Source organism: Brachyhypopomus gauderio, chromosome 15 (assembly GCF_052324685.1).
Source record: "Brachyhypopomus gauderio isolate BG-103 chromosome 15, BGAUD_0.2, whole genome shotgun sequence".
Lineage (NCBI taxonomy): Eukaryota > Metazoa > Chordata > Actinopteri > Gymnotiformes > Hypopomidae > Brachyhypopomus > Brachyhypopomus gauderio.
This window is the reverse complement of record NC_135225.1, coordinates 20,843,359-20,854,841: the sequence shown is the minus strand read 5'-3', so window position 1 is coordinate 20,854,841 and position 11,483 is coordinate 20,843,359. Positions and strand designations below refer to the sequence as shown.

General features: G+C 47.4%; 1 protein-coding gene across 1 annotated transcript; it reads left to right on the top strand.

Annotated features, from left to right (window-relative positions):
* Window positions 1–235: 235 nt before the first annotated feature.
* Window positions 236–9,600, top strand: tnfaip3 (tumor necrosis factor, alpha-induced protein 3). The gene is made up of 9 exons (XM_076974472.1): window positions 236–528; window positions 1,449–1,793; window positions 5,093–5,283; window positions 5,679–5,820; window positions 5,927–6,097; window positions 6,192–6,369; window positions 6,574–7,448; window positions 7,825–8,018; window positions 8,666–9,600. The coding sequence occupies exons 2-9, from the start codon at window positions 1,487–1,489 to the stop codon at window positions 8,924–8,926; spliced, it is 2,319 nt and encodes a 772-aa protein (XP_076830587.1). The 5' UTR covers window positions 236–528; window positions 1,449–1,486; the 3' UTR covers window positions 8,927–9,600.
* Window positions 9,601–11,483: the final 1,883 nt, after the last annotated feature.

The following is an 11,483-nucleotide window of genomic DNA, read 5'->3' as shown; positions in this document are numbered from 1 at the left end:
AAGATTAAATATGGTGGCTTCATTAAATATATATCTACACTTTTGGTTTTGCTGGCCCTTTATCGAGATATCGGTGACTGAAAATGCGTTAAAGACTTTGAAATACGTCATAGGCGTTGGTTTTAAAAATGTATAGAAAAGCAAACGAGATAACAATAGTAGCTAGTGAGGTACGCCTACAAGCACCGATGGGTGTGGCAAAGTAGCCAACGTGACTGCGTCATCGTTTGAGCGTAACGTCAGCACGCTCCAATGGCTCGGCTGTGTAATTGGTGCTGTGATGGGTTGTGAAAGTGGAAAGTACCTCCTCGGAAATCCCCGATGGCTTTTCCTTGTTGACATCAATCTGAAATCTTTCGACTAGACGGATTAAATCATCCACTCCGCGTTTAAACGCCTGTGATGCGCGCTGGGAGGACCGGGCGGACGTGTGAGGGCGCCATGGACTGCTAGGCTGTGCCGAGCGGAGTCGCTGCCAGGCGGTCGGAGCTTCTGGGCTTTGTTGGCGGATCCCGACATATTGGACAGGTGAGAGTCGGACGGGTTCGGTCCTCCCCGCGTCCCCGCCTCGGTTATATTCGCACCGGCTCCGTAAATGTCCAGATGAAGGTGAATGGTGGAGGTGAACCGTGTGTGTGTGGTGCCGAGCGACCCTCGGTCCGGCTGCCCCGCACGTCTGGACGGGTTCGGGGGGGTTTTGGGTTTTGACAGCCATTGTTTGCGCGGACGCCACTTTGACCAGTTATGTGAACCCAGACTACCGGAGCGGTGCGGTGCTGGTGCTGGTGCTGGTACCGCCGGGTTCGTGCGGCGGGTCGCGGTGTCTGGTTCGGTTCGGCGGATGAATTACGTAATTCCAGCGCCAGGCGGCTGTGTGATTGTGCGAGGACGAGGTGGCCGAATCAGCCGAGTCTATTGTGCGAAGACGAACACACAACCGCGTCTCCGTGTAACGGCACCAACACACACTCCTCCAGGGGGGGTTCTTGGTGAGATGATGGTCTGTGTGAGGGGTATTTGAATAAGTTGTCCTCAGACAACCTCGGACGACTAAAGGCATAAACGTAAATCGTGCCCTTGTAAGTTAAGTCAGCAGCATTGTGAGATGTAAGGAGCTCATTTCAACAAGAGCGACTGTAAATCACGACTGTGGTCCTTCATGTCTGTAGACTGGAGGATGTATGATGCCAGCAGGCATTTACGCACCTTACCAATTTATTACTCGTGACCTCAAGGTAGCCTTTTGCAGTGGAAGTGGAATTATCCATAGTGTCATGTGCGGATAGTCTTCACTTCTGTGTGGACAAAAGAGATGGGGGAATTCACATTTACACACAAGCACTAATCTGACATCCCCCATCCCCCACCTGGATGGATTGCCTGATTGACTAAATACATTGTATATCTACCCACAAGAAAGAAATTATTGTTGCTCTTTTTTCCCACAGAGATAAAACTGGTTTCCCACACCTTTTTCAAGAGCACAATGTCCCAAGGCCAGAACTTCCTCCCCAAGTTCCTGTTTGTGAGTAACCTCCTAAAGGCCGTGAAGATCCGGGAACGTGTGCCCAGCGATGTGGTCAAGCCTTCGGCCAGTGGTGGCCAGCTACATCACCTGCGGGGCATGCACCGCTACACCCTGGAGATGATCTGTATGAACCAGTTTTCACAGTCGTTTCGTGAGGTCATCCAGTCGGCCATCTTGGACCGTGTCATGCAGAGCTCTCTGGAACAGGAGAAGAGGCTGAACTGGTGTCGGGAAGTCAAGAAGCTCGTGCCGCTCCGGACAAACGGTAGTTAACATGTTGTTTTCAGCTTTACCTTACAGATTTTAGCTTGGATCACCTGAAAATTAATCCAATTAGATTGCACAAAATCATGAATGTTTGCCCACATCCTGTGATTGCTAAGGGTTTGAATGTGAGTCTATGAGCATTGAGGCTGCATGTGTTTGCCATTCACAGAACCATTTGAGCCTCATGAGAAAATGAGGCCTATTTGCTGTGCATTGGGTTTTTGTTTGGTTTTCTTCTTTGTACAAAAAGAATGAAAAGTTCTCAATGAAAGTTCATCAGGGACTGATCCGCTGAAGGTTTTAAAGAAATCACTTTGAATCTCTGTAAGAATTGGGGCAAGATCAAAGAGTTAAATATGGGGGAAAACTGTCCTCATCCCCTGTTCTTTTTTATGTCTATATCAGACTTGGAGGGAAAGTCCTTTACCGTCACACTGACACCCCCCCCCCCCCAACCCCCTCATTGTTTTTGGTGTGATTTTGAGGGGCACTGTTGAAACACTGTTCTCCATGAGGTCTTTGGGTTTAACACTTCTGTTGTTAACTCTGGGTCAGGTTGCACTGCTCACATATGGTGAGTAATGTTCCGAAAGGAAGTTTCAGTCTACTTGCTCTTTTGTTCTCTACTGTACAGTCACTTATTTTACTGTAAGCCCACCCAAAGGGACAAAAGTGTCATAAGGGGTCACATTTTACTGTAAACACCAATGAGACACAATGCGACCCACAGATGTTTTCTTCTATGCTCATGATCGGAATATTTATGAATAAGTGACTTTGCATCTTTTTAAGTCTCTGGCAATATACAGTCAAATGTATTTGGGTGGTATTTTTACCCTTCTTGACTACCTACACATTTTTATTGCCGACTTCATAGGCCAATTATCTAAGTCCCTGGTAATCGTCACTGGAAGCAATTCTTTTTTTGTCCTTTTTTTTATCCTATATTAGTCAGTCTCATATTTGGTTTGTTGACGTTGCTTGGTTTGAACACAATCATGCTGAAATCGAATGTGCTACTTTAGATAAACAAGCTCTCAGACTGAAGGTACATACATGGCTGCTGATCTCAAACTCATCGCAGCAGGTGAAAACAAGACAAGAGTAAGATGAGCAGGAGTGTCCCGTGAGCAGGAGTGTCCCGTGAGCAGGAGTGTCCCGTGAGCAGGAGTGTCCCGTGAGCAGGAGTGGCCCATGACGGTGTCCATAAAGCTGACTCATTTTACTGTCCACATGTTGAAGTGGCGACTGAAATCCATACTGGTGAGCTGTGCTGATAAGGATGTGGTTTTGTGAGAAGGGCACTGGGTATTTCCAGAAATCTGTTCCATGCGTTTCATATCAGGTCCCCATCCAGTCTTCAGCAGTCACATGGTCTTATAGTTAATTTAGATGCTACCTAAGAATTATTGCGTGGTTCAGTTGATTTTCTAAAATCAGTTTTGGCCCATTTCCATCAGTGTTGAAAAGTGCCCGTAGCATCATATAGTGAATGTGATGTAGTTTTGTAATGTGTGACACAGCGTCATTGTGATAATACCTCTTCGAGAGTAAAGTCCAAATCGGTGTCTGGTTGCGTAGAATGTGCCATGTAGAATGCAGATTTATTTCTCTGGTGTTGTAGATGCCAAGGAAACATTAAAAGTTTTGTTATGCTCACGTATTATCTATAATAGAAGTTCAAACAACAATGCCTTCCCGCAACATTTTATTTTCATGTGATACTTATTCTACCCCCCCACCCCTTCCCCCAACACAAACACACACAAAAAAATCCTGGCTTGAATTTCCCGCAGGCGTAGAAGCTATCCTGGAATTAAAAAGAAACTATGGAGGCCCCCATGATGATCCTGGAAGTCTTGGGTGTCAGTGGAGTTTGCAAGGCTACAGGCATTCCAGCAGAGTGAGGCCCCGCCCCTTTGGAAAGTCCAGCTACTCGCTAGCACAGCTCGGCTGTCTCAAGAGCAGAAAAGGGGAAGAAAAGTTGAAGTGTCGGCCTTACGGCGCTTAATCAGAGTCGCACAGAAGGGAAATTCCTGTCTATTGTGTTACAGGCCTGTTTAAGAGTGGCTTGTTGCCATGGAGCGCACATGCGCACGCACAAAAATACACACGCTCAAGTTGCACAATATCAAAAAAACCCAGGCCTCAAATGGAATCTAGCACGTAAGCTGTTCTGCTGCTATAGTTGTGTGGTGTAATCCACGTTTCAAATGTTTAAGTTGCCCGTAATGTGATTGGCAATTTTCATTTTTTCTGTGTTTCCATTCTTTAAGTGAGTTTTATTTAACCTGCAAAGTTGGGGGGGGGGGGTGCTCAGGGAGGGAGCATGTTATGTTATTTCATATATAAATGTTTATATATAGATATATATGATATTGAATTTAAGAAGAGAAAAGGACCATAAAGAAATGGACAGCTCTTAGAATTGAACTTAGAATTTACATTTATGCGCATTGCATCTTGATTTCTGATGTCTGAGGTCCCATATGTTTAACTAATGCTATGTTCAAGTGTTCAAGCAAATTCACTAGCAGAACTGTAAAGTTTTGATATAGCTGTACAACCCATTTCCACTATAGGTGGCCTAACAGGTGACACTTCTGTACTTGTACAAAACCATATTTCCTCTTTCTAAAGATATATGGCCCATGTAATAGTTACATCTAAACAGTATGAAGAGCTTGGTGGAATTTCCCCAGTTCTGTTTTGTCACGCTGCTTGACAAAAACACTTCAGCATTTGTGATGCATCTTATGGCACCAAAATTCTTTATTGCTTAACAATAAAGCACAAGGTGCATGGATGGCTGTTTTGCCTCTTATAACTAAAGCTTTGGTAGCTTTCAGGTGGCTTCTTAGAACTCATTTGCCCTCTGCCTGATTTTTGCCTTTGGGTTTTTTTCCCCCTTGCCTGTGGAGGCGGCCTACAAAAAGACGCCATTCAAAGCGGAACCACAAGTCAGCCTGCAGTGCACAAATGTAGCACAAAATGAACTCGTTTCTTGCTTTTGCTTCTTATCAGATGCAGCTGAAGCATTAGCTAGGTTTTGCAATGTTTTCGCAGACGGGCAGACGTTCTGGAATTAATAATGACGCTTAAGTCTGCAGCGAGCATCTCAAACTCCAAGATCAACCTTGTGTGTCATAACAGGCCTTAAAATGCTAACGTTGGTTCTTGCGTCCAGAGCAGCTTCCGAAACCTGCTCTCGTACCTGACCACTTCCGGCGGTGGAAACATGGCTCTCTGTGTACTTCTGCTGACAAGGCCTCTCCGCGCTCTGTGTGTTGCGTCTAGGTGATGGGAACTGCCTGCTGCATGCAGCCTCCCAGTATATGCTGGGTGTGCAGGACACAGACCTGGTCTTGCGTAAGGCCCTGTACGCCGCTCTCAAAGAAACCGACACGAGCGGCTTCAGAGCGCGCTTTCAGACAGAGCTGCTGCACTCCCAGGAGTTCACCCAGACCGGTCTGCGCTACAGCACTAAGGTAACGACTCTCGAAACTAAACGGTACTGTGTGTTCGAAACCAAGCCAGCTGAGTAGAACGTGGTGCATGAGGTTTGCAGGCTAGGCCAATGTTTTTCAGTCTGGTCTTCTGGACCCACCATGCAGTCAGTGTTTTTTGTCACCTGAACCAAACCATGTAGACTCTGTGATAGGTAGCAGGTACACTTAGAAGTCATAACACTGGAGCCTTGACTAGTTGTGTAAAAAAGGGAAAGGTGGGTGTAGGACATGCCCTCACCTTGAACCAATCAGTTTTGAAGCCAGAGGTTTTCTGTCTACAGGGCAGGGATTCTCTCTGGCTCTAAATGTGGCTCTAGATTTAATAAGTTACTAAAGATTTGACAGAAATGCCTGATTGTTCTTTGTTCTTCCAGAACTGGGAAGAGGAATGGGAGAAGATAGTTAATATGGCATCTCCTGCATCCAGCAGTAATGGCTTACGGTTCGACTCCCTGGAAGACATTCACATTTTCGTGCTGTCAAATGTCCTGCGTAGGCCGATTATTGTTATTGCAGGTGAGCTTGTGCTCTGTGCCTGGAGGGGTGCGGAGGGGTGGTCATCAGAAAGACCTCAGAGTTTACATGCGGTTTTCTGAATTCACTGATTTCTGTTACTCAACAGCTCAAGTGGTGAGGAGCATGAAGTCAGGAACCTCCTTCTCACCTCTCAACTTTGGCGGAATTTACCTGCCTCTACACTGGTCTCCAGAAGACTGCTACAAGTATCCTATAGTGCTCGGCTATGACTCGCAACACTTTGCTCCCCTCATCACAGTCAAGGACAGTGGCCCAGGTACATTGGTTCATGGTTCAGCCCTTTCCGTGTGGGGTTTTTGGTTCGTTTGCCTCCGTGTCTGAGTGGTCTGCCGTATGGTCTTTTTCCTCAGAGCTCCGGATGGTGCCACTGATCAACCCTGGCAGAGGAGGCTTCGAGGAGCTGCGCGTCCACTTCCTGACTGAGGAGGAGAGGCAGCGGAAGGAGAAGCTGCTCAGTGATTATCTAATTGTGACGGAGATCCCCACTGGCCTGGGCTACGACCCTACGCGCATGATCAAAGCAGCCCGGTATGAGCCAGTCAGACACCGCTGGGAACCACTGGTGCTTCCCGTCTAGACTACACTTATATTTTGAGTCATTTGAGTTTATTTGGAAATTTACCGCAATAGTCATAAATGGGAGCTCAAGCACATATTGCCACTTTGAGTGGTCACCGTTGACATCATAAGCTAGTGGGCTTAATTTTCAACTTTGCTTGGTTTTTCCAACAGACTTGATGAGGGCAACCTGCCTGAGGACATGAACCTCATGGAGGACTACCTGCAGCTGGTCAGTCATGAGTTCAAGCTATGGAATGAGGACAAGGAGGGCCCCAGGGCACCCCAGTCGCAGTTCTCTGTCTCCCAGCTGTCCCTGATCGAGATCCGCTGTGCTACGCCACGCTGCACCTTCTACGTCTCTGTGGACACGCAGCCGCACTGCCACGAGTGTTTCGAGAAGAGGCAGGCTGGCAGGAAGCTGGAGGCCGTCACCAACCACACCAACTCATCGTCGGAGACGGAGGGCCGAGGTGGACGGTCGGCCCCGTCGGAGCGTACGGCGCTGGCCAGCCCTCGCTCGGCACCGCCCACGGCGCCCAGCCTGAGCCTCTACAGCGAGACGCATGCCATGAAGTGCAAGACTCCCGGCTGCCTGTTCACGCTCAGCGTGGAGCACGACGGCCTGTGCGAGCGTTGCTTCGCCTCCCGCCAGAACCGGCTGGCGGGCAACGCGCCGCCCCAGGGTCCCTCCCACGGCTGGGGCAATGCCCATTGGGCAATGAGCGTGCGGGAGCGGGAAAAAGAGAGGGACCGGGACGCAGAACGCTGTAGCCTGTGCCGACAGGAAACCTATCGGACGTTCAATGGCGTTTGCGGGCCGTGCATGCAGAGGCCCGGCGCTACGGAGCAGCCTGACCCCCAGCAGCAGGAGCCCAGGGTGGAGGGCTCAGTGTGGGCCCCGCCGAGGGAGCGCACGGTCACTGCTGGCCATGGCTGGCACACCCAGCCGGCACGCCCGTGCAAGCGTTCGGGCTGCCCGTTCTTCGGGACGCAAGAGAAGCTTGGATTCTGCACCATATGCTACGTAGACTATCAGACCAATCACCGTAAGTGGAACTGAAAGCGAGCATCCACCCATATTAGCCACATCCACCCGCTAATGTGGCTAATACTGAACGCTTGCTAGAAGGGACCTGCTAGTATGCTGTCATTCACATGCTTTCTGCATCTGCTTATCTTTCCTTCATTACCTGTTGCATCCACATGATGCATGGGAACCAAGTGGAAGCAGTACTTTAACCTTTAATCATTTGGTAGTTATTCTCACTCTTCACATTGAGACTTGGTCCATATACCACCAGGTGGCTTTTCTATTTGTTAACCACCATCATCGAGGCGAGCGCGGCGAGCACGGTCCTGCTCGCGGCAGCTTTTGCGCCCCGTGTTTCCACGCTTTGATGTTGTGACCCCTCGTTTCTGCAGAGGCCGCTCCCGCGGTGGTGCAGCCCAGACACACGTCGGAGGCAGGCTTCCAGAACGTCCGTTGCCGGGGCCAGGGCTGCGGCTTGGCTGGCAAGGCCATGCTGGAGGGCTACTGCAACAAGTGCTACGTGAAGGAGCAGAGCGCAAGACTCAACCAGGCGGCCAGCAGGGGCTCCACTTCCCCTCCAGCCATGGTGAGCTACCGGGTCCCGGCGCTGTTTTGACCAAGCGTGACTTATGTTCAAGCTTTGTGCACTTTGACCCCCAGCTTGTTCACCAATTGGCGTTACTCAGGCCCCGTCCACACGACGCCGGAGATTTTTTAAAACGGAGGTTTTTGTCTCCGTTTTCAAAAATATCTCGGTCCACACGGCTGCGTATCAGCTGCGTATCCATGCTGAACAAGCTGAGCGAATGTAAACAAAACAAAAGACATGCGCAGACTCACTATGTGACGTCAGCGTTTTCCTAAACGTGCGTTTTCCCCGTCCACACAAATACGCAGAGACCGGAGTTTTCCAAAGTCTCCACCTTGGAAGGCATTTTCAAAAACCTCCGTTTTCGGTGACCGAAAACGCCGTTTTCGTGTGGACGGGAGGCTGAAATGGAGACAAAAACCTCAGTTTTTTTAAATCTCCGGCGTCATGTGGACGGGGCCTCAGAAGACGGGCTTTAAAAGTCAACATTAGTCACAGAGCTGTAACATTATTGCCTCTCATCATAATCACATACAAATTGTATAATGCATGTTTCGTGTAGTTTAGTCTGAATGCAAATACGTCTTAAGACGTCATCACGTGACCTATTTAGATTGAACTCTTTTCTGGCCTCCCTCCAACAGCGGGTCACCAAACCTCGCCCAGTCCCGACGCTCAGCCAGGTCCAATGCCGGCGCAACGGCTGCAAGAACGTGTCCCCCGGCTGCACGGACCTGTGCCCGGACTGCCTGAGTCGCGGCCAGCGCGAGGGCCGCCGCGCCCAGGCGCCCAAGGAGAAGAGCAAGCAGCGCTGCCGGACGCAGGGCTGCGACCACTACGCTAACCAGGAGAAGCAGGGCTACTGCAATGAGTGCGACCACTTCAAGCAGATCTACCGAGGCTGACGTGCCGCGCCGACTTCCCGTCCGAAAACGGGGGCCGGACCGGGACCTGGCGGCCGTGCGCACGCACGAATGTTCCTGCGTGAGAGGGTCCGGCAGCAGATGGAGCGGGCTGTTCTTGGGCGGGGCTGATGGGCAAGGTGGTGGTGCTGTGGAGCTGGCGATTTACCTCTAAAGCAAAGTTTCGATCATTTTGTATCATGTGTGTAAGCGAGGGTATTGACACAAAGAAACTGATGATACACTGGCATCCAGTCGCATACATCTGTGGTATCTGTGATTAATATCGAACAGGGTATTAGATTGTAAACAATTTGTATATTGCCAAACAGTTTGAGGGAAAGCAACTTCAAAGGATCCTTGATTAAGTTTTTTTTTCTGATTGTGAGCTGAAAATGCAGCAAAATTTGACCAAAGTTACTTAGAGAATGAATATGACCAAGCCAATGTACATTGCCACTGTGGACTGCAGTAAGCCAGTGGGGCCTGTAGAAAATACAGGATATATATAGCTACAGGGTTTCAGAGGCCTCAGAAAGACAGCATTTGATAGCTTATTTCATACAATATAGGTTAAGTGCCAATGAGATTGCAAAGCAGAACTTAAATTTTATTTATCGCTGCACCATTTGATGAGTGCTGGCAGTATGGACCTGTTGCCTTTGAGATTTTTTTTTTGGGGGGGGGGAGTGGGGGGGGGGGGTGTCATCTATCACTTTGTGTCCGACTCGCTCTTGAAACTATTATTCACCTGATTTTGCCTTGCTAGACTTCTTTCGGTCTTATAAATTTTTTTTGTTTGTTTGTTTGTTTACTGGTTATGGCACTGGGCAGTGTTAGATGCATTCTAACATTTTTGCGTAGCTTCAAAATATAAATTCCAAAGTGCAATAAAACTGGTTCTTCACCATACCTCCTTAAACGACAGCTTGTGATCACTCACACATGATGTGATCTAAATGAAGGGGGCGGTCGGCTTCAAAAAGAATACAAACACACCAAGAATGTGAGTAAGGAGTAACCATAACATGAAGTGAAATCCCCGTCAGGATAGACGTCTTATTTTCTATATTGAAGAAAGAAAAAAGGTCCAGAAATGCGATGATTGGAAGGTGGACACGTCCGAGTTATCCGCACCCTCTCTTAGATCTGTGAATACCCTGTCAGTTTTGGTTTTGTTTGTTTGTATTTTTGGTAAAAGAGCTTCTCTCCTTTGGCTGTATTTCTTGGTTACATTCACATAAAGCCTCTACTGCATACATCCGTTATGCAGAAATGTGTCTAATTTGACTATGGGTCCCAACACTTGCATAGAAAAGTTTTTAGCCACTGTGGCTTCACTGAGAAAAGACCATCTGTAAAACATTCCCATTTCTGAAGTCTAGGGGGCCCGTATACAGAAATGTTCTTTAGTCAAATGATGCATTCAGAAGAGTTCACAGTCAGATCATGAGTAGGAATTCAAGAGTGTCTGCTCTTCAACTACTGGATCTGAATTCACTTCAGATTACCACAAATTTGCACAATATTTAATAAGCTGCTCTGGAATTAGTTGAGGTACTTCTGATTTACTTCTGACATTGTGACATTCCAACCTAGATACAAAATACAAATTTGTGCAAACTTTCATATAGAGTAATGTATGAAAATCTTTTTTTTTTTTCCTTCTTCTTCCTTTTTTGGGGAGGGGGTGTTGTTTTCGTATTTATTTACAGCAAACATTATGTGTATTGTGTTTCAACAATTATTTATATGTTGTTCTGGAATAAATTATTTTTAATAAGAAAACTTACATTGGCTTCTTGTTTATGATTCCATGTATTGTACATATTATATATGAAACATAATGATCTATAATGTATTCTTGACGTAGATTTGAAACTACCAAAAAAAATCACCAATATTTACAGCCAGGTGAGAATGATGCATCTGACAGCTAAAATAGAGAACAGGGAAATGATTCTGACAAAGGTTTCATTTGTAGGTCTTTACTGTAACATCTTTAAAATGGTGTAAATTTTGACAGAATTTTTTTTTATTACAGTTTTCTTTTTTCCCTTTCCTTTTTTCAACCATTACAAAACCAGTCAGACACAGAACTATAACCACTGGAGCTATGTCACTGGCTTCAGGAAGTTTTCTGACCACAAGTTACAACACATTTGTGCCTTTTTTCTCCTCGGCATTTTTGTCGGTAATTTTTTCACTCTTTCTAACAATTCGATTCTGAAAGTCGGCCCACGGGCTGGCGGCCCACGGCCAAACCGTTTGAATAGTAGGCAGCCCCCTTCCCGTGCTTGAAGCGCTGCACTGACTCACAGCAAGAAGGAAAGTGTGCATCAGAACGCTCTGTGAGAGAGGGAGGGGATGTTTGTTGTGAGTGAGAGGTGACATTTCAAAGTTGAGGGGGAAGAACCGTTGGCTGCGTGGGCCGTGTGCCCACACCCTTGAATGTGGTCGGCGATGCTCTCTGAAAATAGCATGCAAAGCAGGATCCTGACCTGCAAACAGCACTGTGAGATATGTATATAGCCCCAAACTTCACTAATATATATATATA